Genomic DNA, 27,986 nt, shown 5'->3' on the forward strand with positions numbered 1-27,986 from the left:
ATTCCAAGAGTAGATGTACTGACGATTTAGCACATATGAAGTAGTAAACACAAACTGAACTGAATTATCCAAGAAATACTCAACATTGTTGGGAAAACAAAATTAAACACCAAAGTGAATGGGCCTGAAAATTATCATACTGAGAGGGTAACACGCAGGAAGGTCAGGGGTCCCCAAATGGAGGATATAGGCTACAACTCTTAACGTTTTTTTATCTTTCTCTAAGTGGCAGGAAGAGGAAACAAACTACAAGTGTCAGATATTTTTCCCTTCTCTATTCAAAATTTTAATTTTGTATAGGAGGTTTCTCTTAAAATTCTGTGTTGCTATGACAACACCTGGTTCCACCTGAACTTAACTTTTCTCAAACTTTGAGCTAACTAATGCATTTTTCTTATGGAAATGTTTTTATTAAGCTATGTTAATGAACTATGTATTTACCCTAGAGTGTTTCTTCAAGTCGGTTTGCTAAAGAGACTCAGACCTGATAATGGCTCAACAAACCAGTATGTTATACTCATACAATTGTTCTCCTAATCCATGTTAATGAAACACTTTATCTGCTTGGAAACCTGCCTTTCTTCAAGATTCATGTCAATCGTTTTATGGCCCGGGACAACTCACCTTGTGCCAGTGTTATCTCAAAATGCGTGTTGTGGGTGAGGGGCCTGGTGCCAATCTCTGAGTTTTGAGACATTTCCTTTCTCCAATTAGCAGCCTGCTAGTAGCTATATAACATTCCACTAAAGACTAGCAGGGGGGCACTCTTTCTGTCTCCTTCTGATGTCTATGTCAGAAACTTTGTCCCTTTTATATTCTAATAAAACTTTATTACACAAAAGCTTTGAGCGACCTCATCATTGGCCCCGGATTGAATTCCTCTCCTCTGGATGCCGAGAATCCCAGAGTCTTTCACGGCTCAGCAACAAACTTTCAATACTAAGTGAATAAGTCAGAGAAAGACAAAGATTAGACATCACTTATATTTGGAATCTGAAAAAAGATACCAATGAACGCATTTACAAAACAGGAACATCTGATTGTATAGCACAGGGAGCTCCATTCAATGTTATGTGGCAGCCTGGATGGGACAGGAGTTTGGGGGAAAATGGATACATGCATATGTGTGGCTGAGTCCCTCGATTGTCATTTATCCCGACCCCTTAAAAGATTTGAATCCTCTTGGGACCCAGTAGTACCCTACAGCCATACCTCACCCCCCCCCCCATATAAATCCACCTCAACCTGCCTCGTCTTTGCTCTTTTATTAAAATTTGAAAGTAGAGTAGGTTCACAATGTTGTGTTAGTATCAGGCATAGAGCGAATTGAATGTGTTATATGTAAAAAATTATTAGAAAAAAAACTCCTTTAATGAGAAATGCATTCTCCTTTATAAAAAGTGTTTTTGTTTCATGCTTGTGATGACATAGCTTCAAATACTTGAGAAAAACTTGTATAATAATATATATAATTATACATTATATATAATAATTATATATAGTAATTATAGTTATATAATCACTATATAATAATGTATAGTTGTCAATATTTTCTCAATGAAACAGTGCCAGTGAAGTTGCTCAGTCATGTCTGACTCTTTACGATCCATGGACTGTAGCCTACCAGGCTCTATGAAATTTTCCAGGCAAGAGTACTGGAGTCGGTTGCCATTTCCTTATCCAGGGGAAATTCCTGACCCAGGAATTAAACCCAGGTCTCCCGCATGCGGGCAGACGCTTTACTGTCTGAGATACCAGGGAAGCCCAATGTAATGGAACGTCAAATTACTGTATGACCATTTGAGGGTAATCAGGCAATTTACGGAGAAGACAATGGCACCCCACCCCAGTATTCTTGCCTGGAAAATCTCATGGATGGTGGAGCCTGGTAGGCTGCGGTCCATGGGGTCGCTAAGAGTCGGACACGACTGAGCGACTTCCCTTTCACTTTTCACTTTCATGCACTGGAGAAGGAAATGGCAACCCACTCCAGTGTTCTTGCATGGAGAATCCCAGGGGCGGGAGAGCCTGGTGGGCTGACGTCTATGGGGTCACACAGAGTCGGACATGACAGAAGTGACTTAGCAGCAGCAGCAGCAGGCAATTTACTTTTAAAAAAAATTTGTAATCTATTTTTCTCTTTTCTTTGTTGTCTCTTTGGAAGCACTGTCACATGTGAACAACAAAGCAGAGTATAAAATATAACGTTTTTAGAGGACACTAGAATTTATTTTCACCAAAATTATCAACTACGCACTACTTGTAAATATTTCTGTGTATTAACTGTAAATAAATATTTGTGTATTAACTCAAGTCCTAAAGGAATTGTCTGTCTTCATATGTCCCGTCACTGTCTTATGTATGTGCATTTTCATGTACTAAAAGTCTCAAAACAACCCACTGAGGTGGATTTGTTAGAGTAAGGCAGGGAAGAAATGTAAACTAAACATTAAATCTTGGTCACAACATGCGGACAGAAAAAATTACGTTAAGGAAAAACTATTGAAAAAACAAATAGTGTAGTGTGATTTGAAACAATAGTACTGAAACATATATTGCCATATGTAAAACAGATAGCCAGTGGAAGTTTGATCTATGAAGCAGGGCACCCAGACAGAGCCATTGCTCTGTGAAGACCTGGACAGATAGGGTGGGGAGGGAGGTGGGTTCAGAAAGGAGGGGGCATATGTATGCCTGTGGCCAATTCGTGTTGGTGCAGAGCAAAAACGATCACAATATTGTAAAAAAAAAAAAAAAAAAAAAATTGTTTTCAAATACATCTAAGCATGAACAATGGAGCATATTACTTAATTCTATAATGTGACATCAAGACCTTAATATCCTCTGGACTTCTATTTATTACCTAATAAATATTTCCAAACATTAATGTTCCTAATGTTCTTAGGAAAACAACAGAATGGGAAAGACCAGAGATCTCTTCAAGAAAATTAGAGCTACCAGGGGAACATTTCATGAAAAGATGGACTCGATAAAGGACAGAAAAGGTATGGACCTAACAGAAGCAGAAGATATCAAGAAGAGATGGCAAGAGTACACAGAAGAATTGTACAAAAAAGATCTTCATGTCCCAGTTAATCACGATGGTGTGATCACTGACCTAGAGCCAGACATCCTGGAATGTGAAGTCAAGTGGGCCTTAGAAAGCATCACTATGAACAAAGCTAGTGGAGGTGATGGAATTCCAGTTGAGCTATTTCAAATCCTGAAAGATGATGCTGTGAAAGTGCTGCACTCAATATGCCAGCAACTTTGGAAAACTCAGCAGTGGCCACAGGACTGGAAAAGGTCAGTTTTCATTCCAATCCCAAAGAAAGGCAATGCCAAAGAATGCTCAGACTACCGCACAATTGCACTCATCTCACACGCTAATAAAGTAATGCTCAAAATTCTCCAAGCCAGGCTTCAGCAATATGTGAACTGTGAACTTCCTGATGTGCAAGCTGGTTTTAGAAAAGGCAGAGGAACCAGAGATCAAATTGCCAACATTTTCTGGATCATGGGAAAAGCAAGAGAGTTCCAGAAAAGCATATATTTCTGCTTTATTGGCTATGCCAAAGCCTTTGACTGTGTGGATCACAATAAACTGTGGGAAATTCTGAAAGAGATGGGAATACCAGACCACCTGACCTGCCTCTTGAGAAATCTGTATGCAGGTCAGGAAGCAACAGTTAGAACTGAACATGGAACCAAAGACTGTTTCCAAATAGGAAAAGGAGTACGCCAAGGCTGTATACTGTCACCCTGCTTATTTAACTTATATGCAGAGTACATCATGAGAAATGCTGGACTGGAAGAAACACAAGCTGGAATCAAGATTGCCGGGAGAAATATCAATAACTTCAGATATGCAGATGACACCATCCTTATGGCAGAAAGTGAGGAGGAACTAAAAAGCCTCTAGATGAAAGTGAAAGAGGAGTGAAAAAGTTGGCTTAAAGCTCAACATTCAGAAAACGAAGATCATGGCATCCGGTCCTTCATGGGAAATAGATGGGGAAACAGTGGAAACAGTGTCAGACTTTATTTTTCTGGGCTCCAAAATCACTGCAGATGGTGACTGCAGCCATGAAATTAAAAGTCGCTTACTCCTTGGAAGGAAAGTTATGTCCAACCTAGATAGCATATTCAAAAGCAGAGACATTACTTTGCCAACAAAGGTCCGGCTAGTCAAAGCTATGGTTTTTCCTGTGGTCATGTATGGATGTGAGAGTTGGACTGTGAAGAAGGCTGAGTGCCGAAGAATTGATGCTTTTGTACTGTGGTGTTGGAGAAGACTCTTGCGAGTCCCTTGGACTGCAAGGAGATCCAACCAGTCCATTCTGAAGGAGATCAGCCCTGGGATTTCTTTGGAAGGAATGATGCTAAAGCTGAAACTCCAGTACTTTGGCCACCTCATGCGAAGAGTTGACTCATTGGAAAAGACTCTGATGCTGGGAGGGATTGGGGGCAGAAGGAGAAGGGGACGACAGAAGATGAGATGGCTGGATGGCATCACCGACTCGATGGACGTGAGTCTGAGTGAACTCCGGGAGTTGGTGATGGACAGGGAGGCCTGGTGTGCTGCAATTCATGGGGTCGCAAAGAGTCGGACATGACCCAGCGACTGAACTGAACTGAATGTTCTTAGGCTGGTGTAAAAATGTCACAGGCAATGGACAGTAAATAGCAATTTATCTGTCTAGTAAAATAGATTAATAGTAATTTATACCATCTTCAACACCATATAGAATAGAAAATATGTGTACAGCACAAAAAGGAATGTAATAAACTCAAAGCACGAGTAAACATTCAGTGTTTTGTTACACAGTCTCACGATGTTTTTTGATGTTTGACTACTGACACCTTAGACTTTATTTGGCACCATCTTGTTCCAGTGGGTGACTGCAAAGCAAAAGAACTGAAACGTTGGGGACTGAATATATGTAATTTCCAGTTTAGCAAACAAAAACATTTCCCATTATATAGTGTGCCTTCTAAATTATTTCCACGGCTTCCGTGGTGGCTCAGGGGTAAGGTATTCACCTGCCAATGCAGTAGACAAGGGACTGATAATTCCTGGTCTGGGAAATTCCCATATGCTGTAGAGCTCCTGACCCCATGAGCCACAATTATTCAGCCAACAATAAGAAAAAAAAAAAAAAAATTTTCCAGAATGCTCCAAGCTCCAAAAGACACGTCACTTTTACCCTTATTTCCAAAGTTTTTTATTTCCTAATTTTTGCATGTTTATTATTTTAGTTTTATTTGGGCACGAAAGATAACATTGGGAAATATCATATAGTGCACATATAAATGGGGGGTAGGTTTTACAGGGCCAGAATCTATAATTGCTCCGCTATGGACAAAGTGTGGAGAGAATAACTCAAGTGTATATTGTTAGTATATAATCCCAAAATTGTCTATTTGATTTCACCATGTAAAGAAACTCTTAAATTCTTTCAACCTTGAGAGTCTTTGGTGCATTGCTAGTTTCTGTTATGAAGTACTGAGGTGGATTAAAATTGTGTTGTTGAAAGAAACATGATCCTTTCAGAGTTATGGAAAAAATCATACAAATTTTATTGGAGCACAAGACATGATACATTCTGAATAAAACAGAGGCACATTGTAAATGGCAGCAGGAAATGATGAAGCAGATACACGGCCATCCTCTTTCTGGTTCTTTTGATTAACATTTTTCAAGAAAACTGCTCTCTTCAATTTCCAAGAATAAGTTTCCATTAATCATTTACACACAGTAGCAATTGCTCGGAGAAGGCACTGGCGACCCACTCCAGTACTCCTTTTTTTTTTTTTTTTTTTTGAATAAACAAGTTTATTTGTAAATTTAGTCAACATACATAATTGACCTAAAAACTTCAATAGAAGGATAAATTTTAAAACCACTTGGAAAGCCATCTCTATGAAGTGATTTTCCCAGAACCTATGCCACATGAACACCATTTTAACTGGCAGAGGTTCCATAAGCTGAAGCTGTGTCCCTCCCCCACAGCAAGTTCACCCTAAGTTATAATACAAACCCCACAAGGAAAAAAAGTTCGGTATTGTTCCCCCTTGGTAGAGAAAAGTTCAACCTAGTTATGAGACCAATCACAACACAAAGAAAAGCTGCGCTAACTACTATATTAGTAACAGATGATGCTGGTGTGAATAACTTGTATTATCGTCTAGAGCCCTTATAAATAAATCCCCCTCCCCGTTAGTGTTTGCATTATCAGCTAGAAGGTTAGTTTAACATGTGGTAGAATGAGGACTTATGCAAGGTATAACGCGCAAAGCATTTTACTACATAAACAAGTGCAGTCTACTCAGGAGAAACCCAAACTCTAAATTACACACCTTAAAGACAACACTTCCCACCACATGTCAATGTAAAACATTTAATTTAAAAATGTTGACACTAAAATATATAAAATAGCTATTATAAATGCACATAGTGTATTCTATAGCTGCCAGGTTTACTTTTTTTTTTTTTTTAAGGAAACTGTAAGTTACACTGTGGTTAAGACTTGTATCTTCACCCTTGAAAAAGCCCACATTCTATCACAGTGATGTATGGTCAGACTTAACAGCCCCAATTGTTAAACACTTGGATCAAGTCATAACCAGTTTTATTGCAAAAGGACCCTGTACACATTTATCAATTCTAGTACCTTAATAGCTACCCAACAAGTCATTAACATACAGAAACATGCATCATGAGAAGCAAGAAATATCACCCATCCCTTCTGCATATTAGCAACTTGTCACTCCTGAGCAACAGTGCTCACATCACTGAGGTCTGTGAACAGTCACTTTTCGCATTCACCCTGAGTGAAAGATGGAATGACTTAAGTACAAATGCAACATATTATAAACAATTTCTTACAAAAAAAGTCACAAACTAAACCGAAGTATTTTACAGAATTTACTACAAAACACCATAAAAACTGCCTTCACTTAAGCTCTCTCTCCCCGTATCTGGCGAGCCAACTGGATGTCTTTGGGCATGATGGTGACTCTCTTAGCGTGGATGGCACACAGATTAGTATCTTCAAACAAACCCACCAGGTACACTTCGCTAGCCTCCTGCAGCGCGCCGATGGCGGCACTCTGGAACCTCAAGTCGGTTTTGAAATCCTGGGCGATCTCCCTCACCAACCTCTAGAAAGGCAGTTTCCGGATCAGAAGCTCGGTGGATTTCTGGTAACGACGGATTTCTCGAAGGGCAACAGTCCCGGGCCTGTAGCGATGAGGTTTTTTCACCACGCCAGTAGAGGGGGCGCTTTTCCTGGCCGCTTTGGTGGCCAGCTGCTTGCGGGGTGCTTTCCCACCCTTTGACTTACGCGCAGTCTGCTTGGTTCGGGCCATTTTCTTTTACCTAACGCCGAAGTTTTAGGCCGCTTCTCCAACCACCGCGCCGCCGCTGCTGCCCAAAGAGCCGCAGTAGCTGAAACACGGGAAAAGCTCCTTCCAACGAAGGACCAAACCGCTCTGCTCCAGTACTCCTGCCTGGAAAATCCCATGGACGGAGGAGCCTGGTAGGCTGCAGTCCATGGGGTCGCGAAGAGTCGAACACGACTGAGCGGCTTCACTTGCACTTTTCACTTTCATGCATTGGAAAAGGAAATGGCAACCCACTCCAGTGTTCTTGCCTGGAGAATCCCAGGGATGGGAGCCTGGTGGGCTGCCATCTATGGGGTCGCACAGAGTCAGACACGACTGACGTGACTTAGCAGCAGCAGCAGCCTCAGCAATTGCTAGTTAAGGGAGAAAAGGACCACCATTTCCCTGGTACTATTTCTCCCACACAATCAGTTCCCAGTAACCTGTCAACTCCCCTCCCATGAAAAGCCCAAGGCCCTCAATGTCCAGCCTATTCTTTGCAAGGTCAAACGATACAGCATTCAGTCCTTTAACCACGGTGACCCTGTGTACAGAAGGGCACCCTGAACATAATGAGCATGCTGAGTCATGTCATGGTTTTACATGGTTCTCTGTCTCTTGCTGATCCTAATTCACACACCATTGAATTTGATAACTCAGTGTCCTTGTTTTACCAGGATAGATAGATATAAATGAACCACACCTAATTAAGTCAGCCCCTTCATCTTACTCATTTCTTTGTAAAGACCATCATGAAAGTCTCTAAGAAAGCTGTAAGAATTTTAAACTTTCAGGAAATAAAGAACAATAATGTGACATTCTCAAGAAAATTCAAGTAATTAAACACACACTGAAGATAACGGGCCATTTCCACACATGTGGTTAAGTTTCAACATACTTAATTATTCTGCAGTAATATCGTAAGTTAGTGCTGGAGAACTGAAGATTTATTTATTCCTCAAATGAATTCTCTCTTCTGTGATCTGCTGTAAGAACTGTCACAAAAGTTGGCCAAAAAAAAAAAAAAAAGTTGGCCAAATTCATTACAATTGTAAGGATTCTCTCCAATATGAATTTGTGTGTGTGTGTGGGGGGGGAATCTTGAGGAAATATTGTTTTCTTAAACATGTTTCCAAATTCGGTATAGTGTACAGTTTCAGATACACATGAATCACTTCATTATGCCCATGGTGTGACTATTTCATGGAACAGACTACATAATATTCATTACCTGTCCAAGTTTGCTCTCCATATATATCCTCTCTGCTGCTGCTGCTAAGTCGCTTCAGTCGTGTCCGACTCTGTGCGACCCCATAGATGGCAGCCCACCAGGCTCCACCGTCCCTGGGATTCTCCAGGCAAGAACACTGGAGTGGGTTGCCATTTCCTTTTCCAATGCATGAAAGTGAAAAGTGAAAGGGAAGTCGCTCAGTCGTGTCCGACTCTTCGCGACCCCATGGACTGCAGCCTACCAGGCTCCTCCGTCCATGGGATTTTCCAAGCAAGAGTACTGGAGTGGGGTTCCACAGTTTTGATCTTTGAGTTAAAGCTTCAGTGTGCACATTACTTTTATGTGGTTTCTCAGAAAGACATATATTCTGAAGTCTAGTGTACTCTGAACCCTCCAGAAAGCCCTTGCTCATCCATTTCCAAGACTCCTCTTCACTATGGAGTCCTGTCTAACACTTGAACTCAAGGTGAAAATTTTCCCACACCCATTGCATTTGAGCATTGCTCCAGAATGTTCCCGAGCTTGGATGTTTGGTAAAATCCTTCCCACAAATATTACATTTGTGTAGTTTAACTGCAGGATATATTTCTTACACACCTAAAGAGTGAGCAGTAACTGTGAAAACTTCCATACAGCATAAAGTAAAGTATACAACTGCCAAAGTATAAAGTATTTGGTGAATCCTGAGTTTAAGGCAGTACCTAAAGGTCCTGCCATATTCTGTACACTGGTAAGGTTCTCTCTAGTATGGATCATCTGATGGCTAGTGCAATGTGAGCCCCAAGTAAAGGTTTTACACACTCATGTCACTTGTAAGCTTTCTCTCCAGAATGACTTCTTTACTGAATCCTGACTTAGAATTGTTGTCTAAAAGCCATGACACACTCATTACATTGATATAGTTTCTATCCAGTGTGAATATTCTCAAGAAGCCTAAGGTGTAAACACCTGAGAAAAGCCCAGACACACTGATTGCATTCGGATGGTCTCTCCAGTCCATCACCTGATGTCTTTTGAGGGCTGAATACCACCTGAAGGATTTGCCACACACACTCTTACATTTGTGTCTCTGCGTTATGAATTCTCTGCTGATGGGAAAGATGAGACCTGTTATTGAAGCCCTGGCCACACACATTATATTTACATGATTTCCTCCTTAAGAGTGGAGGAACGGACTGTGCTCTAAATGTATGGATTCTCACCAGTATGAATTTTCTCATGTTTTGTAAATAACTGAATGCCTTCCAAAAGACACCACATGCACTATGTGGGTAAGATTTCCATTCAGAATTAATTACGTGATGGTTAGTTAGGTCTGAACACAGAACCAAAGCTTTGCGCCACCTACCACATTCATGAGGTTTCCTCTAGTTTGACTTTTCTGAGGGTCAAAAAGTTGATATACTTTTATGACTGAAGGGTTTGTCATATAAATTCCATTTATGTGGTTTCCCTCCTGTGTGAACTGCCCAATGATCAGTTGAGGTTGAACATGCACTAGAAGCTTTACTACATTTCTTTCATTTGTATGCTTTTTATACAGTATTAATTCTTTGATTAATTATAAGGCCTGAACTCTGACTAAAGGCTTTGCTAGACTCATTACATCTGCACTAAAATGTTTCCCATAATTGTTGTATTTGTAACATTTTTCTCCACTATGAATTATCTGATTTCTTAGATGGTCATTTCAAGCACTGCCCACATACATCACATTTCTATGCTGTCTCTCCTGAATGAACTGCATGATGTGAGGCTAGCTGTGCAGTAAAACATTTGTCCGAATGGCTACGTTTGTAAGGTTTCTCTCCAGTATGAATTCTCCAATGAACTGTAAGGTTTGCATTTAAAGGCCTTGCCACTGAGATCACATTTATATGGTTTCTCTCCAGTATGAATTCTCTGATGAATTCCAAGGTGTGTGTTTCCAGTAAAGCATCAGCCACACACAACACATTTACACGGTTTCTCTCCAGAATGAATTCTCTGATGAAATGCAAGGTTTGCTGTTTAACTAAAGGCCTTGCCACATAGATAATTATTTATATGGTTTCTCTCCAATGTTTCCAATGAACTGCAAAGATCTGCAACTGAAGACTTTGCCACATAAATTACCTTTCTACACTTTTCCTCCTGTATGAACTGCCTGATGGCAATTTAAGGATGACTGTGCACAAAATGTTTGTCCTAGTTTTTATATTTGTAAGGTTTTGCTCCAGTATGAATTCTCTGATGAATTACAAGGGTTGAATTTCAACTAAAGGCCTGTCCACATACATCATATTTAAATGGCTTCTCTTTGGTGTGAATTCTCCCATGAATTACAAGTTTTGACTTTTGAGTATAGCCACGGCCACATACTTCACATGTATATGGTTTTGCTCCAGTATGAAGGGTCTGATGAACTGTACACCTTGCTTTTCTACTAAAGGCCTTTCTACACACATCACATTTATATGGTTTCTCTCCAGTATGTACTCTGATGAACTACAAGCCTTGAATTTACACTAAAGGCCTTGCCACATACATCATATTTATATGGCTTCTCTTCGGTATGAATTCTCTGATTAATTAAAAATATTGACTTTGAGTATAGCCACGGCCACATACTTCACATGTATATGGTTTCTCTCCAGTATGAACTCTCCAATGAACTACAGGCCTTACATTTACGCTAAAGGCCTTGCCACACACATCACATTTATATGGTTTCTCTCTGGTATGAACTCTCCAATGAATTCCAAGGTGTGACTTTCGAGTAAAGCCACGGGCACATACTTCACACGTATATGGTTTCTCTCCAGTATGAAGGGTCTGATGAACTGTATTCCTTGCTTTTCGACTAAGGCCTTTCCACACACGTCACATTTATATGGCTTCTCTCCAGTATGAACTCGCCGATGATACTGAAGGTGTGTATGCTGTTTAAAGCAGTGGCCGCATACATCACATTTATATGGTTTCTCTCCAGTATGATTTCTCTGATGAACTATAAGGGTCGATTTATCATTAAAAGCCTGACAACATATGTTACATTTATATGCTTTTCTTCCTGTATGGATTCTTTAATGTCTAGTGAGTTCTGAGTCCTAGAGAAAAGTTATGTTACACTCATTACAACTGTAAGTGTTTTTCTTGTGTGCTTCCTGGTCTGGTGCCAGTTCTGAGGGATGTATAACAGCACTCTCTTGTTTATGAGAATTGCCTTTACGGACACTACAAGTTCTCTGAGGTGGTAAACCTGAGGCGCTACTGTTGATATTCGCCACAACCTGACTACATTCAGAAACTGTCCCTTCAGATTCAAGTATCTGCAACTGATCTTGAAAGCTTGATCCATGCCTTTCAACAGGCTTATTTCCTGCATCACTTCTACTATCATGATCTCTTCAATCGGTGAGATTGTTGTTATGGGATATAGACGTTCCTCTGTCATTTCTTTCATCATCTGTCCACAGACACTCAAAATCATGCATATTTTCCTGTATCTTTCTGAGGAAATAATCTTTGATTTCATGGCTTTCAGCTCTTCCAAACATCACTCTTTGAAAACTTTCTTCTTTACCACTGTTTCCTTTTGCCTGTAATTTCTTGATCATATGTATTTGAGACACATCTACAAAATATAAAAACCATATGCATTCTATCAACTACAATTATAAAAATTGTTTCATGCTGAATACATGGTATTATACCAAAAGGCATATCCATGCTGAACAGAATTATGCATCTTCCCAATGATGATCTTAAAAATATTTGAAACACTAAATGAATAGAATCTTTAAAAATCAAAGAGCAATCACATGTAATCCAAATTAATTTTAGGGTAGCTTAGCTTCAAAGATCGGAGAAGGCAATGGCACCCCACTCCAGTACTCTTGCCTGGAAAATCCCATGGATGGAGGACCCTGGTGGGCCGCAGTCCATGGGGTCGCTAAGAGTCGGTCAAGACTCAGCAACTTCGCTTTCACTTTTCACTTTCTTGCATTGGAGAAGGCAATGGCAACCCACTCCAGTGTTCTTGCCTGGAGAATCTCAGGGACAGGGGAGCCTCATAGGCTGCCGTCTATGGGGTCGCACAGAGTCAGACACGACTGAAGCGACTTAGCAGCAGCAGCAACAGCAGCTTCAAAGATACAGTCAGATCATATTATTTTTTTTCTAAACTCATGTCGGTTCTCAAAGAAAAGGGTATTTTTGCACCATGACTTCTAAACTCATTCTGCTTGGTACTAAACACACTGCTGTCTCATAATTGAGGAGAAAATATAGCATATTGTACACACTTTATGCATACTTATACATAAGTAAATGGTAAAGAACAGACAGGGGTACGTAGGTGACTTGGTAGTAAAGAATTAGCCTGCCAATGCAGGAGACATAGGATAGGGAGCTTCAGTCCCTAGGTGGCGGAGATCCCCTGGAGGAGGAATGGCACCCACTGAACTATTTTTGCCTGAAAAAAATTCCAAGGATGACAAGCTTAGCAGGCTACTATCCATGAGATCACAAAGAGTCAGACAGAACGATCGACTGAACAAGCATTCATTAACAGGCAATACACTGCTATGGTAAATAATCGAAAAGAAGCACTTTAACGAGTAATGGAAAACAAATAGCAGTTGACAACTGTTCATGGAATTCCCTAAAATAATGGGGGTAAAAAAGAAAAGAAAACTTTTCTAAATACCTCTTATACATCTATCAGTAGATAGATGTACAGGCATTTTATGACATTGACAAGTAGTTAATGTCAGTTACATTGTGTAATACATGAAGACGATCACCTTTAAATAACAAAATATTAGTAAATGAAACATTGTCTACTTAAAGAACAGTCATTCAATACAGCAATTCCCTATCTATACAGTAACTTTAACTTATTCAGTTCATTGGTTCCAAGATACATGTCAAGGAACAAGCTTTGGGGCCTCCCTTCTGGCTCAGAGGTAAAGAATTCACCTGGTAATTAACGTACAAGAGTTCAATCCCTCATCTGGGAAGTTCCCACATACCTTGGAGAAACTAAGCCTGTAGGCCACAACTCCATGTTCCAGAGTTCGGGAGTCACAACTACTGTGCACAGGCATAGAGCCCATACACTGTGACAAGAGAAGGCATTAGAATGAGAAGTCCGTGCACTGCAAGTAGAGAGTAGCCCTTGCTTGCCACAAGTAGCGAAAAGCCCCTGAAGCAACAAAGACCCAGTGCAACCAAAAATAAAATACATTTAAAAAATGTAATGTATTGGTATGAAGAAAACCAATATTATTTGAAAACTTATTAACCAGAGTCAGAGACAACACTCATAAAAATGAAAAGTAAAATAAAAACATACAAGATGTAAAGTAGACAAAGAGATGTCACAATAAACAAGACAGGAAGTAAGTATATTCTTTAAGCAAAAGTAATCTTTCAGGCAAATTCCCTGGTGGTCCAGTCGTTAGGACTATGCACATACACTGGAGGGGGCACAGATTCCATCCAGGAATGGGGAACTAAGATACCACCTACCACATGGCACAGCAAAAAAAAAAAAAAAACAAAACAAAAAAAACAAAAAAAAAACCCAGTAACTTCTGACCTTTTCTGTAAAACAGGCAACGTTCTATGCCACATAACAGCACTAATTAAGTCAATTTTACAAATAAAGGTAGTGGATTCACAGGATTCCTGTATACAACTCCATGGAACATGAAAGTAAATGAGCAAAAGCAGGACTGAAACCGAGACTTACAGATTCATACATGCTCTGAACCACCAGGGTCCACTTGGGCAGAACAGAGGACAAAAAGTTACCATGAACTCCAGGAGTGTAAAAAGGAAACTTCAGATCAGACACAAGAACTGATGGCTGTGTTACTCAGCCATCCCTCTTGGAAATCGTTTCCAAGGTACCAACAAGATATCAGTTCAGGTCCTGTCTAAGAGAGGACCTCAATATCCACTGTCCTTACAGGTTTCCTGAGTTACAATCACAGAAGATCCAAACCACATTCCTGTTACACACACCCCTGAAGGGTGTGGCAAAAGAAGTAACAACAGGAACAGCTGAGGGCTCTGAACAGGAAGACAGGTTGAAGGCAGCTCTGTGCAGGATCTGAGACACCAAATGCAATCAAAGAGCTGCTAGTCTTTCCCTTCTTCCAATGAGGTCTCCCAAGTGCAGCAAATAGGAAGAGAATCAGCCTGGGTCCGAAATAATCTCTGGAGGTGTCAGCACTGTTCTACAAGGACCAAAAAGCAGGCATTCTATGGAATCCAGCACAGAAGAGGGACAAAGAGGAAATAGATTCCATCGAAACACCTCTTCACATGCTTCCCATAGTCAAGCAACAACATTGACAGGAGTCAAATGACAGATTGTTACAGATTATATAAAGACTGCCTTTTGGGACCTCTTTTCTTGGAAGTCCACTTTGCATAAAATCTCTCTCTTTTTTTTTTTTTCCTAATTAAATCATTTTGTTCATTGAGAAACAGCCACCTGTAAGTCAGACCTACTTTCTTTCTCCCTAATAAAATGTAATTTTCTGGTAGGAGCCTGATGGGCTCCATGTTAAATGTCTAGAATGTGTCATCTTCCCCTTTGCGTTTCCTGAGATAAGAGATTCATGGGCTCCAGTTGAGGAATTTACACCCAACTAAAACAGGGTAAATAGACCCATTCTCTAATCTCAGGGAATAATTATGGCAAGGATGAAGAAAGGAAAAAACCCTGTTTGTTAAGGGAGACACTACACATGCCCAGAAAGGCTGCTTGGAGTCAAAACTCACAGGATAATTCCAGGCCATAATGAGTCTTGCTCCTCCCAGAAGCCTCCACTTTGAGATCCAACTTGGCTAAGGTATGCATGCACACTCCAGGGAGGGTCCTGAGACAAATTAACCAGGGAGAATAAACAAGGTTATTGGCCTGAGGGAAGATGAAGACCTGGAAAACCGTCCCTTTGTAAAGAATTTACACTTCCCAAAGGCGTCTCTCTCTCTCTCTCTCAGGTTGCCCATGTGCCTTGCCGCATGTACTTTTCCTTTCAATAAACTTTTTCCTTTACTCTTTATCATCTGCCTCATCATCTGAATTTGTTCTTGATTAGGCAGACCACACTAGGGACCTTAGCCCTAAATGTTGGCTCCTGTGGTCCAGGGGTTAGGAGTCTCGATCTGGGAAATTAAGAACTTGCTTCCAGCTTCTGCTCACTCCCAGTTACTGCTATGAACATCCCAAATCAATTTCATTGCTCATACCTTTTGTTACTAAAAACACAGATCTTACTTTCCTTAAGCAACCATGAACTGTCCTTTATATTAGCATTTTGTAGAATGGTGACCATAAATACCAGTGATAACTTCTAAAAACATTTGCTTCTTATGGAGAACATCTCAGGGTAGCAGCAGACATATTCATTAACAATCCAAAATCTCTTTAGTTTCTCTATGAGAGGAAATTACCAGTAATCGGTGCCTATGTGTGTGCTAAGTCGCTTCAGGCATGTACAACTCTTGGCAAACCCATGGATTGTAGCCTGCCAGCTCCTCCATGGTATTCTCCAGGCAAGAATACTGAAGTGGGTTGCCATTTATTTCTCCAGGGATCTTTATGGTGCAGGGATTGAACTCTCAGTAATCAGTGTAATACAATAAAAGCATTACACAATTTGATGACTCAACTCATGTCTTACTTAGATGAGCAAACAAATGTTTTTACTAGATATTTAATGTTGAATATTTCCCAGTTCATGAGCATCTGAAATTCATTTAGGTTAATTTCTCATAAGTGTTTGATTTGTAAGTGCTTACTTTTTCTTTTTTAAAGCCAACTGAATTAGATCTCACTTACAAACTAACCTCAGAAATATTATTCAAAAACAAAGACACACAGTGAGACATGCATAAATCCAGACACACATATGGACAGAGACCATAGTTTTCTGCTTGAGATTTAAAATGTCTCTTGCCGGGGACCAGCCCCGGCTGATCCAGGGTATTCGAAGGAGAGACGGCTAGGCGAGGGTCAGGGAATAACTGCTTAATTACACTTTAATTAAGGATACAAAGAGTAATAGAATAAGGATAGCTCAGTGAGGAAATTCAGTGGAGAAAAGCGGCTGAAATAAGGATAGCTCAGTAGGAAAATTCAGTGGAGAAAAGAAGCTGAAATAAGGATAGCTCAGTAGGAAAATTCAGTGGAGAAAAGAAGCTGAGTGGCTTGGTTTACGCGGAAAATCAATATAACCCGTGACACCAGGTTAGCTCTGACCACGGAGGCCGCAGGCGCCCTCTCGAATAGCGGAAGGTGCCCCACCTTAGACACCTTCTCGAGTGGGTCTTAAAAGCCCAGGCAAATAAATGGTCGCAGAGGACATCCGCGCTCCAGATGGACGCTCAGCTGGAATTTGGGAGAGATAGTGACATGGGGAGACCAAGTTTCAGTGAACAAGGCCCGCACTTTATTTTCCAAAGTAGTTTTTATACCTAAAGGTATGCATAGAGGATAATGGGGGAAGGGGTAGAGCCATGCAGCAAGCCAGGCTTTCTTCCTTATCATATGCAAAAGTTCAGGTGATTGACATCATCTTCTGGCCAGGAGGCCTGTTAACATTTTAAGAAACTTATTTTTCTCTAAAGGTGATTATTCCAAAGTCAGGCACCAGCCTTCCAAAAAGCATTGGACAAAGCTGCATTTTACATTTCTATACACCCATTATATCAATCAATACACTGCCAAGGACACAGTAGGTAAGGAGTATGGAGACTTAGCAGCAAACATTGGCCCAACAAGTGAAAAACCCTTCACCAATACAATTTTTAATCAATCTCTTAACTACTCAAAGGAATCTGTGTTTAGGCAGTTTAGAACATCTCCTGCCTCTCACAGTTGGGAGGCTCTGAACAATCACATGTGGCCGGAAAAACCTATTCAGGCAGGCTAGAGGATTTCCAAAGGAGTTTGTAGGTTAAACACTGTCACACCCAGGAATTATTAACTGGAGCTGTAAGCTAACTCTTTTTCCAGAGAGAGGTAGTGGGAGACAGCCCCCCGTAAAGTCAGAGATGTAGGTGAAAGCACAAAGCAGAAAGTAGGCAGACTCTGGTTTTGGGGGTAGATGCTCGAGAATTTCCAGGGGGACTCCTGAGGCTCGATCCCGCCTTTGCGTATGCCGAGCCTCCTTCCTCATGACCTTTTTCATGGGCGGAGTGCCTCACGCTGGCTCCCGGCAGTGATAGAATTCCAGTTGAGCTATTCCAGATCCTCACTCAATATGCAATATGCTGGCTCCCAGCAGTCTCTTTGACCTTTTTCTTTCCCCTTGGTTTGAAATTCTAATTTGCCCAAGGTTAAGGCCTGAGGGAAAGTGGGTTATGTATCAAGGACTTGGTAAACATTGCATGCTGTGCTAAGCTGCTTCAGTCACGCCTGACTATCTTCGATCCCATGGACTGTATCCCGCCAGGCTGCTCTTTCCATAGGACTCTCCAGGCAAGAACACTCTGGTGGGTTGCTATTCCCTCCTCCAGGGGATCTTCCTAACCCAGGGATTAAACCCGCCTTTCCCACACGTGCAGGCACGTTCTGTACCATTAGAGTCATCTGGGATGCCCTGGTAAAGGTTAACTTCAAGCTCTTTTCCTAGGCTAGCTGTCTCAACCAGTTAGTTGCTTTTATCCATATGCAAAAAGAACTGGTTGTGCACATTCAAAGAGAAAAAAAAATCATTTTAACCAGCTTTCTCCAGAGTCTAGAGAATATCACAGCTATCCTATGTCAAAAAACTTATCTTTCCTTTCTATAGTCATAGTTTTGTAGCTAAAATACAGATCAAATAGTGCTCAAATTGACTGTGAAAACAAGAGCAGATGGCCTGATAAAAATCTTGGATTGTCCCTCTGGGAAAATGGGGGTCTTAGATTGTTCAGAAGAATCTGAAGGGGTAAAGAAATTTCCTAGAGTGGGGGGCAGGAGTGGGGGAAGCTGGGCTCATCCTCCCCCCTGAGAGACAGGGGAAGTTAGAAGGGGACCAGCTGATGGAGAGGGAGACAGAGGGGTTGGGAGGGGTTTAAGGGCACAACAGGACAGAGAATGGCGAGAGAAAGGGCAGTGGGGGACACTACTGGAGCTGTGGGCCGGCTCAATAGAGAGTCGACTTAAAAAGTGAGGATTTGATCAGCCAATATATAATTTTGACACTGTAATATGGACAAACATCCTCATTAATCGCATAATTATTTTTCCAGTAACTTCTCTAAGACAGTTTTAAATTCGCTTTCTGTACCTCACGGTAGGAGAGAGGAGGATCCATCCTCTCATCCAGAAGGGCAGATTCTTATCCTTTCTCAAGGGGTGATAGTCACGAACATTAAGTAACTTTTAAGGATTCAGTTCATTTCAGTTCAGTCTCTCAGTCATGTCCGACACTTTGGGATCCCATGAATCACAGCATGCCAGGCCTCCCTGTCCATCACCAACTCCCGGAGTTCACTCAGACTCACGTCCATCAAGTCGGTGATGCCATCCAGCCATCTCATCCTCTGTTGTCCCCTTTTCCTCCCGCCCCAAATCCCTCCCAGCATCAGAGTCTTTTTCCAATGAGTCAACTCTTCGCATGAGGTAGCCAAAGTACTGGAGTTTCAGCTTCATCATCATTCCTTCCAAAGAAATCCCAGGGCTGATCTCCTTCAGAATGGACTGGCTGGATCTCCTTGCAGTCCAAGGGACTCTCAAGAGTCTTCTCCAACACCACAGTTCAAAAACATCAGTTCTTCGGCGCTCAGCTGTCTTCACAGTCCAACTCTCACATCCATACATGACCACTGGAAAAACCATAGCCTTGATTAGACGGACCTTTGTTGGCAAAGTAATGTCTCTGGTTTTGAATAGGCTATCTAGGTTGGTCATAACTTTTCTTCCAAGGAGTAAGCACCTTTTAATTTCATGGCTGAAGTCACTATCTGCAGTGATTTTGGAGCCCCCAAAAATAAAGTGCGACACTCTTTCCACTGTTTCCCCATCTATTTCCCATGAAGGGATGGGACCAGATGTCATGATCTTTGTTTTCTGAATGTTGAGCTTTAAGCCAACTTTTTCACTCTCCTCTTTCACCTTCATCAAGAGGCTTTTTAGTTCCTCTTCACTTTCTGCCATAAGGGTGGTGTCATCTGCATATCTGAGGTTATTGATATTTCTCCCGGCAATCTTGATTCCGGCTTGTGCTTTTTCCAGCCCAGCATTTCTCATGATGTACTGAAAGCCCTGTTTAATTTATGGTTCCAATTTTCACATAATCCAGAGAAGATGTCCCATGTATTAGCTAATGAGTAATAAGGTGAAGCTTACCATCTGGGAATAAAAATCTCATCAACCTTAATCTCTTGAATCCTAAAGAGTGGCATTTTGTCTCACAAATCCTGCTCACAGCGCCAATTAATGCCTTGCCAAAAGTTTTCACTTTTGTCTCAGGTTCCAAGGATTTGTTAAGAAAATTTGCGTCTCGTTCTATACAAATAAATATTCCAATATTTATTAGAGAATTATCTAGCTGACTTTCAATATACTAATCCAACCAGTCCATCCTAAAGGAGATCAGTCCTGGGTGTTCATTGGAAGGACTGATGTTGAAGCTGAAGCTCCAGTACTTTGGCCACCTGATGCGAAGGGCTGACTCATTTGAAAAGACCCTGATGCTGGGAAAGATCGAGGGCAGGAGGAGAAGGTGAGGACAGAGGATGGGATGGTTGGATGGAATCACCGACTAAATGGACATGAGTTTGGAAAAACTCCGGAAGTTGGTGATGGACAGGGTGGCCTGGAGTGCTGCGGTTCATGGGGTCGCAAAGAGTTGGACATGACTGAGCAACTGAACTGAACTGAAAAGACAAGGAAATAGAAACAGCAGAGGATATCACCTGCAGGAGTCCAGCTCCAGCAGCCAGGGATTCAACCTGAAGGGAGGGGCGGTGTCAGCGAGTAACGACACAGCCTCTCAATTTTCTTGGACTGGGTAACTTTATTTCAAGCTTAAGATTCTTTTTATACTTTAACAAAAGCATTAGGTCAGAGGTTTGACATTTTCAACTTCCCCTCACCCAGATTTATTGTCTCCATAAATCATTGTTGCCCTTCAAACAGAGTTTCTGCTCCAGAGGTTCTCTCAGAATAGTGTTTGCTTTAACTCGTGATTACATTGTAACTCGTGCTTAAGTCTGGGCTGCATACCACAAATCTCAGCTTATTTCTTATCTTTCTAAGTCCTGTTTGCCCCTAGTATCCTGAGCTCACTATCTCTTAAAAAGGGCTTCTAGCTATTAATATCTCTAAAGTTTCTAACCTTTATAAGCTATAGTAAAATATGCTAACATTACAACATTCCTTAAATCTTTAACTTCCAACTATTTTAATTATTCCTAAGCGCTAAATTCAGCAAACTCCTTTTCCATAAACATTTCCCTCACAAATAGGCTTCAAATAGCAATCCCTCCCATGGCTGTGGACTATTCTGGAACACTCTTTTGTAAAAGTCCTTGAACAAATGTCAGTGATTAACTTTATGAATTATTCTCTGAGCACGGCTGCAGAAGGCTTTGTGCCTTCTCATGCTCCTCTCAAGAACAATAATCCCCTTAATATTCTCAGTCAACTCAGTTGAGGAGAGGAAAAAACAAGTCAGAATCACAAGGCCTAACTCCTTCATCCCAGCTCCGTGCCTGCGGGACAAAGAGAGGAGGTTGGGGCTGTGCCTCCATTTTGACAGTAATGCCTAACGCAACTCCTGACAATCACCAAATTGGCTTCTGACCAACATCCAGACTGGAACAGACCTGGGAAGTCCCAGGACACAGCACATCTGGAGTCTCAACTGGATAAAGGTCCCAGGCAGCCTGTCCACTCCATGGGTGAGGCTTTAACATTGCAGTTCAGGGTTCCTGCTTATCATCCCAGGATGCAAACCAATATCATCAATCTGTGAGCAAACAGAAGCTCTGGTTTCATCTTAATGCTGTTTGTTTTGTCTTATGAAACTTGGATGTTCCTAAGCCTGGGGCTGGGTTGGTCAGAGCCTCTTTGAACAATCTCAAGGGTGAACAATCTCAAGATTTGTGTCCTAACTTATCTATGTTGCTGCAAGCCTTGAACTCACAGTAGGCAGTCATGGTACTCACAGTCAGGGTGTGTCCAGGGAGGTTGGAGGCAAGCACAGAGGAATGCACTGCTTTGTCTTGAAGCCTAAACAGGACTATTTATTTAATTTCCCTAACACCCTGGTGGCCGCATGGTAATAAGTTAGCTTGCCGATGTGGGAGACATGGGTTCAATCCTTGTTCTGGGAAGATCTCACATGCCAGGGAGCAACTAAGCTGATGAAGGACAGATACTGAGCCTATAGCGAAACTACTGAAGCCCATGTGCCTAGAGCTGGTGCTCCACAACAAAAGAAGCCACTGCAATGAGAAGCCATGCACCCTGCAAGCAGAGAGTAGCCCCCACTTGTCTCAAATAGAGAAATGGCCATATAGGAAATAGACCCAGTACAGCCAAAAAAAATACAAAAACAAAAAACAAAAAGGCCTTGTCTTTGTCTCTGTGGGCACCACTGTAAAGCACCACTGGAGGGTGATGTACATTTCACACATCAAAGAACAGAGCAGAAAGTTGAAGAGAAGAAAAATCTCCTGTGAGAGTTCATAAACACTAAACATCTGTTTTCTCATAGAACTCTCGCACTTCAAGAGTTTCCCAAACACGATGAATTGTGTGGCTTCCTCTCTGTCCTTGTGACAGCTGACCTGAAATCACACTGTTGATCCTTTCCCATTAATCTGGTTTTCTGCTATTAGCACCTCATTCTCCACAATCCAGGGATCTTTCTCGTGCTATAAAAATAGAGTTATGATTCAGGTCAGAATCAGAAATTCCTGCTCAGAAGAAATGTCATATACTTGGCTTCTTCCAGAATCCAAACTTTCTTTTTTAAAAATAAATGCATTTGCTATCTTTAATAATTTTGTTTATTCATTTATTTTGGTTCGAGTGAGTGATCCTTGCTGCTTGGACTTTTCCGAAGTTGGGCAAGTAGGGGCTACTCTCCAGTTGCAGTGTTTGGGCTTCTCATTTGCTTTGGCTTCTCCTGAGCCCATGGGCTTCAGTAGTTCTCCCATGTGGGCTCAGTAATCGCAGCTTCCAGGTCTAGAATGCTTCTTTAGTACTTCTGGCCCACAGGCTTAGCTGCTCTGTGACATGTGTGATCTTCTAGACCAGGGATCAAACCTGTGTCTCCTGCATTGGCAGGTGGAAAATCCCAGCTCTTTTGTCAGTCAAGAAGTGAGGACATTATGATGGACAGAAAAATATTTCACAAATTACTTTACTATTTGCCTCCTTCTGAATGCACAGGGAACAGTATAATATACAGTATAGTATGTATCAGGTATCTAGTTCCTTTCCAAGAGTTACTGAACCAAGAACACAGGGGTATAAATAGGCATCTGGATATTTCAAAGTTTGAAATCAGCTTTATAAACACTCAAGCTCTGGAAAAACTCCTTGTGTATCACACAGTGGGCAGGTCATCAGAAGGAAAGACAAGTTTGAAATCCTGATGCCAATCACGAAGCCTTACATGTCTGAGTGAACAAGGTTTTCAGCTCAGTCAAGATAAACAGGGCTCCCAAGACACAGTGAGGGAAAATGCAGAGATACCCCAAAGTAGATACCTACTTCAGAGGGAAGTGATCCTCACCCACAGACAGCAGGTTCCTGAGGGTCTCCACCATCATGTCCTGGTACAAGGTCCTCTGGGCAGGGTCCAGACAGTCCCACTCCTCGGGAGTGAAATCTATGAACACATCCTTGAAGGTCAACTGTGCCTGAAATGAAAACACATGTCACCAACGGGCCCTGAGGAGGGTTATTATTTTCACAGAAAAGGAGAAGAGGTGAGACAAGTGAAGTCAATTCAGCTGAAGTAATATTCTGATAGATCCATGCAAATCTATATGGAGCAAATTGTTGCTCTCTAATTTAGTTTCCTGTTTTTTCTAAGATGATGATATCCTTCAATCAACATGAATTCATCATGGGTGTGGACAAGACATGAAAAATATACAGATTACAATCAACAGTGGGTCGTTGATGCAGAAGTGTTACGTTCAACACACTGAGTGACATTCACTATCTAGATGAGTTACAGCAAGACTGCTGTCTTCAGAGAGGACAAAGTCCACAGTGGCTTTAAAAGAGCACAGACTGTGATGAGGATGTCATCATCACACTCACGAGAGGTGTCTCAACACTTCATACACACTAACCATTAGTCTAAAGACTTTACTCATATGAACTTGTCATCAACATAACAGCAACAGTAGAGAAAGATCTGTGTCCATCTTACTGGGGAGAAAACTCTGTCACTCTAATAAATAGCTCTGATCAAACAGTTAAGAAATGAGGCAACAGCACCTGATCTCAGGTGGTTGGGAGAGACAACTGAACCTAAGGAATCAAAGAGTTAAGTAACAGTATAAAAGACAATCCCCAGAGAGTTCCCTGAGAATACCTGAAACAAGTTCAAGGGAGCTGAAGGGCAATGGAACAGCATAAATAGTCACTGTACAGGGTCACTCCCTCTACCCCCCAACCCACACAATGTCAATAATCTGACTACTATTTACATTATTCATATGGTGAGGTAGAAAATATTAAAGGCCATGGAATACACACTTAAGATACAACTGCAACTGCTCTAAGCATAAACCATATTTATGAGATGATTTTGTAATAAAATCATGGAGTTACATATCCATGCACTCATGCATGCACATGGAAACACAATTGATTGAAACAAGAGGAGTTGTCTTTATTTTTTTATTTCGTTCAATCAAAATTTAGTTAGTATCAACTGTGTATCCCTAACTGGGAGTACCGCAGTGAACACGACGGAGCTTACCATCCAGCAGCCAGCCAGCCAATTACATCCATAAATTTAACATCACTATTGTTATATGTGCTCTGAAACAGGCCTGGTGCTAACAGAAGATTCAGCAGAAAGTCTTGACCTACATCGAGAAGTCGGACAAGGTCTCTGTGAGGAAGAAACACTTAGGATTGGCAAGGTGGGAAATGGAAGAGTTTTGTAAGCAGAGAGAAGAGCCTGAATGCTCTGACACGGGAAGATATTTACTGAACAGAAAACCAGCCAGTGTGACTGCAACGTGGGAATGAAGATGGGGTACTGCCAGGTAGAGGCTGATTTCTGCAAGGTGTATAAATTGAGGACGTTATTTCAAAAGCAACTGGACATGACCTAAGAATCTGCAGGAGGAAAGTTAGAGGTTTAGGTTTGTTTTTCAGCACTCACTCTGCTATGTGAGGAGGTTGTTGTTCAGTTGGCTCAGTCATGTCAGACTCTATGGGACTCCATGGACAGTATAGCCTGCCAGGGTCCTCTGTCCATGGAATTCTTCAGGCAAGAAAACTGGAGTGGGCAGCCATTCCCTTCTCCTACATTTTGGCATCTTTGGGACATTAAAAGTGAATCAAATGTAAGTTTGATTCAGTAAGTTTGTTAACGTTCTATTTCCTTTTTACAGCTTATCTGGTTTGTTTATGCTGGGCCTTCGTTGCTGTGATCCAGCTGTCTCTACCTGTGACTGCACTGCATAGAGTTGTGGCTAAAGTGCCCAGGCTTCTCATTGCAGTGGCCTCCCTTGTTTCGGAAGACAAGCTCAAGCATGCGGGCTTCAGTAGTTAAGGATTCCGGGCTCCAGAGCACAGCCACGGCAGTTGTTGAGCATGGGCTTAGTTGGTCTGCGGCATCTTCCAGAAATTGGGATGGAACCCGTGTCCCCTACACTGGCAGACACATTGCTATCCACTGTATCACCAGGGAAGTCCTCAACATTATCTTATACTTTTAAAAACATAAAAAGTAGTACAAGCAGAAAATAATACAGAAAATACTTTAACGCCAATCTGTATAAAATACCTGTATTTAAAAATAATATGACGGCGTCCCTGGTGGCTCAGTGATAAAGACTCCACTGGCCAATATAAGAAACACAGGTTGTTGCCTGGCCCATTAAGATCCTACATGCTGAGGGGCAACTAAGCCCGTGAACCTCAATTCCTGAGCCAGAGCTGTAGAGCTCAGGAGGTGAAACTACTGAAGCCAGCGCACTCTAGAGCCTGGGCTGCAAGACAAGAGAAGCCACCACAATGGGAAGTGTGCGCACCGCAACCAGAGTGGTCACCGCTCTCCAGAACTAGGGAAAAGACACTGAGGCAATGAAGTCAGAGTACAGGAAATAAATATATTTTTAAAATAATAATGTGATTTTTATCATTAATTTTAGGTATATACTTATTAACAAACTCCAAAATTTATGATTTTATTCCACTAAGAAAATACTGAATCAAGATTAGTAAAGTTGGAGAATTCCCTCATGGTCCAGTGCTTAAGATCCCTCACTTCCACTGCAGGGTTTCAGGTTTGATCCCTACTCAGCGAACTAAGACCCTGGAAGCTGAATCATGTGGTCAAAAAAGAAAGAAAAAAAAATTAGTAAGCCCGATTTCACAGTTCAAATTAGATGATGTAATGAAACACTCCCTAGCCCTGACGTCTCTTTCTGAATGTTCCATTCCACTCCCAAACTCTTAAGTTTTCAAGGAGGTGCTCATTTAGTTTTAAATGTACTATAAAAAGTCAGAACTGATTTCCCCTCATTGGCCTCTTTGGCAGATTTTACCATGTTCTGTACATGTTAATACCTGAGGTCCACCTACAGCTTCTTTACCCTGATTGACAGAGAGCAGACAGCGTATCCACATGGGCCTTAAACAAGCCCTGCTGCTCAACAGCACTGAGACCCCGTCTCCAACCCATGAGTGAGAAGCTCTGCCCAGGACGGCACCCAGGGGAGCCTCCTCACAAGGTCCAGGTCACCAGGTCATGGGGAGACGGGATCTAAGTGGAGACACCAGGCCCTGAGGGAAGGCCCTGGGTGAGTGTGCATGTACAGGAGTCAGACAGGATACTTCAGAGTCAGACATGATTAGCGAGTCCAGAGAAGGGCATTTCAGGAAGGCAGTGTGAGAATCCACTGAGAATATGACCCTACCGGAGAAAGAGCCATGCCTGACTCCTGTTCTTTCCTCTTCTGGGCTTCTTCGTCCATGAGTCTTCACAGTTCTACCATGAAAGTTGAAAACATGGTGTTTAGTGCTTAGGGTCAACACATTCTCTTCCTGAGCCCCAACCACACATACAGGGAAGCCCTCACACTGTGGAACAGACAGTCCTCTGTGCCCACTGTCTCAGGAGGGACGCAGGACGGTCAACTCCCACAGAGAGACCAACACGGGAATTTCCCACACTTTCCCTCGGATCACACCCCGCTCCTGGTGAGGCCTTATGTACACAGAAGCAGAGGACACCTCCGCTCAACCCACGATCCCCTTCAGGTCACATAGCAGGCCCTGGTCCAGCCCCACTCAGAGCAGAGCACCCTTCCCTCCCCCAGGGCTTGATCTCAGTCTCAGAAGTGGATGTTAAGAGCCCTGGTGCTCAATGCAGGATCCAGATCGGAATCATCCGCAGCCTGTGAACATTCCTGGGGCGAGACCCCACACGAGATTTTGAGGAGTGTGTTTTTTGGGGGAGGGGTACAAAACATGCCCGGGCAAAATGCCTCATGATCTCATGTGAAGCCTGGGTTGATCACTAGTGAAGGATTAAGGCCAGGCCACCTCCCACTTTCTTCTTTTCCAGCTTTACTGAGACTAACGAGAAGGGCTATGTGTACATATTCCATACACCATGTGATCATGTGACACGTGTACACTGTGAAATATTTATCATAATCTACGAACCAACACATCCATCTCCTCCAAATTCCCATGTTCTGTGTGTGGTGAAAACACTGATGATGCACACTCTTCTGACAAATTCCCAGCATGAAGTAACAGAATGGGATTAACTATGGTCAGCGTGCTGCACACACCTCCCCAGGACGCATTCATTTTACAACTCAAAGTCTGTACCACCCTTCGACCAACATCTCCCCAACCTCCCCACCTCCCAGCTCCAGATAACCACCATCCCACTGTCTGGTACTAGTGAGTTTCACTTTTTTACATTCCACATATAAGCAAGCCCATACAATATCAGTGTTACCCTGTCTGTCCTAATTCACTTAGCATAATATTCTCTACATTCATCCAGGCTGTCCTAAGTGACAAAAATCTCCATCTACACGGGAAGGGATAAGAAAACCTTCTTCGGTGATCATTGCAAAGAAATAGAGGAAAACAACAGAATGAGAAAGACTAGAGATCTCTTCAAGAAAATTAGAGATACCAAGGGAACATTTCATGCAA

The 27,986-nt window shown here is 41.9% G+C and overlaps 1 protein-coding gene and 1 pseudogene across 1 annotated transcript; both read right to left on the reverse strand.

Moving 5' to 3' along the window:
• Positions 1–6,387: 6,387 nt before the first annotated feature.
• Positions 6,388–7,502, reverse strand: LOC129631078 (histone H3.3A-like; annotated as a pseudogene).
• A 4,263-nt stretch (positions 7,503–11,765) lies between these two features.
• On the reverse strand, positions 11,766–26,806 carry LOC129631496 (zinc finger protein 860-like). The gene is made up of 3 exons (XM_055552535.1): positions 26,729–26,806; positions 23,353–23,479; positions 11,766–12,233 (listed from the first exon to the last, which is right to left on the reverse strand). Exons 1-3 carry the CDS (start codon positions 26,783–26,785, stop codon positions 12,007–12,009), a joined length of 411 nt encoding a protein of 136 aa, XP_055408510.1. The 5' UTR covers positions 26,786–26,806; the 3' UTR covers positions 11,766–12,006.
• Positions 26,807–27,986: the final 1,180 nt, after the last annotated feature.

Source organism: Bubalus kerabau, chromosome 17 (genome assembly GCF_029407905.1).
Source record: "Bubalus kerabau isolate K-KA32 ecotype Philippines breed swamp buffalo chromosome 17, PCC_UOA_SB_1v2, whole genome shotgun sequence".
Lineage (NCBI taxonomy): Eukaryota > Metazoa > Chordata > Mammalia > Artiodactyla > Bovidae > Bubalus > Bubalus kerabau.

Coding starts and splice junctions, on each gene's coding strand:
- LOC129631496 (XM_055552535.1), bottom strand. CDS start 26,785: ATGGACGAAGAAGCCCAGAAGAGGAAAGAACAGGAGTCAGGCATGGCT. Junction 23,480..26,728: donor CAGGCATGGCTCTTTCTCCG/GTAGGGTCATAT, acceptor TTTTCATTTCAG/GCACAGTTGACCTTCAAGGA. Junction 12,234..23,352: donor CAGGAACCTGCTGTCTGTGG/GTGAGGATCACT, acceptor TATATTTTGTAG/ATGTGTCTCAAATACATATG.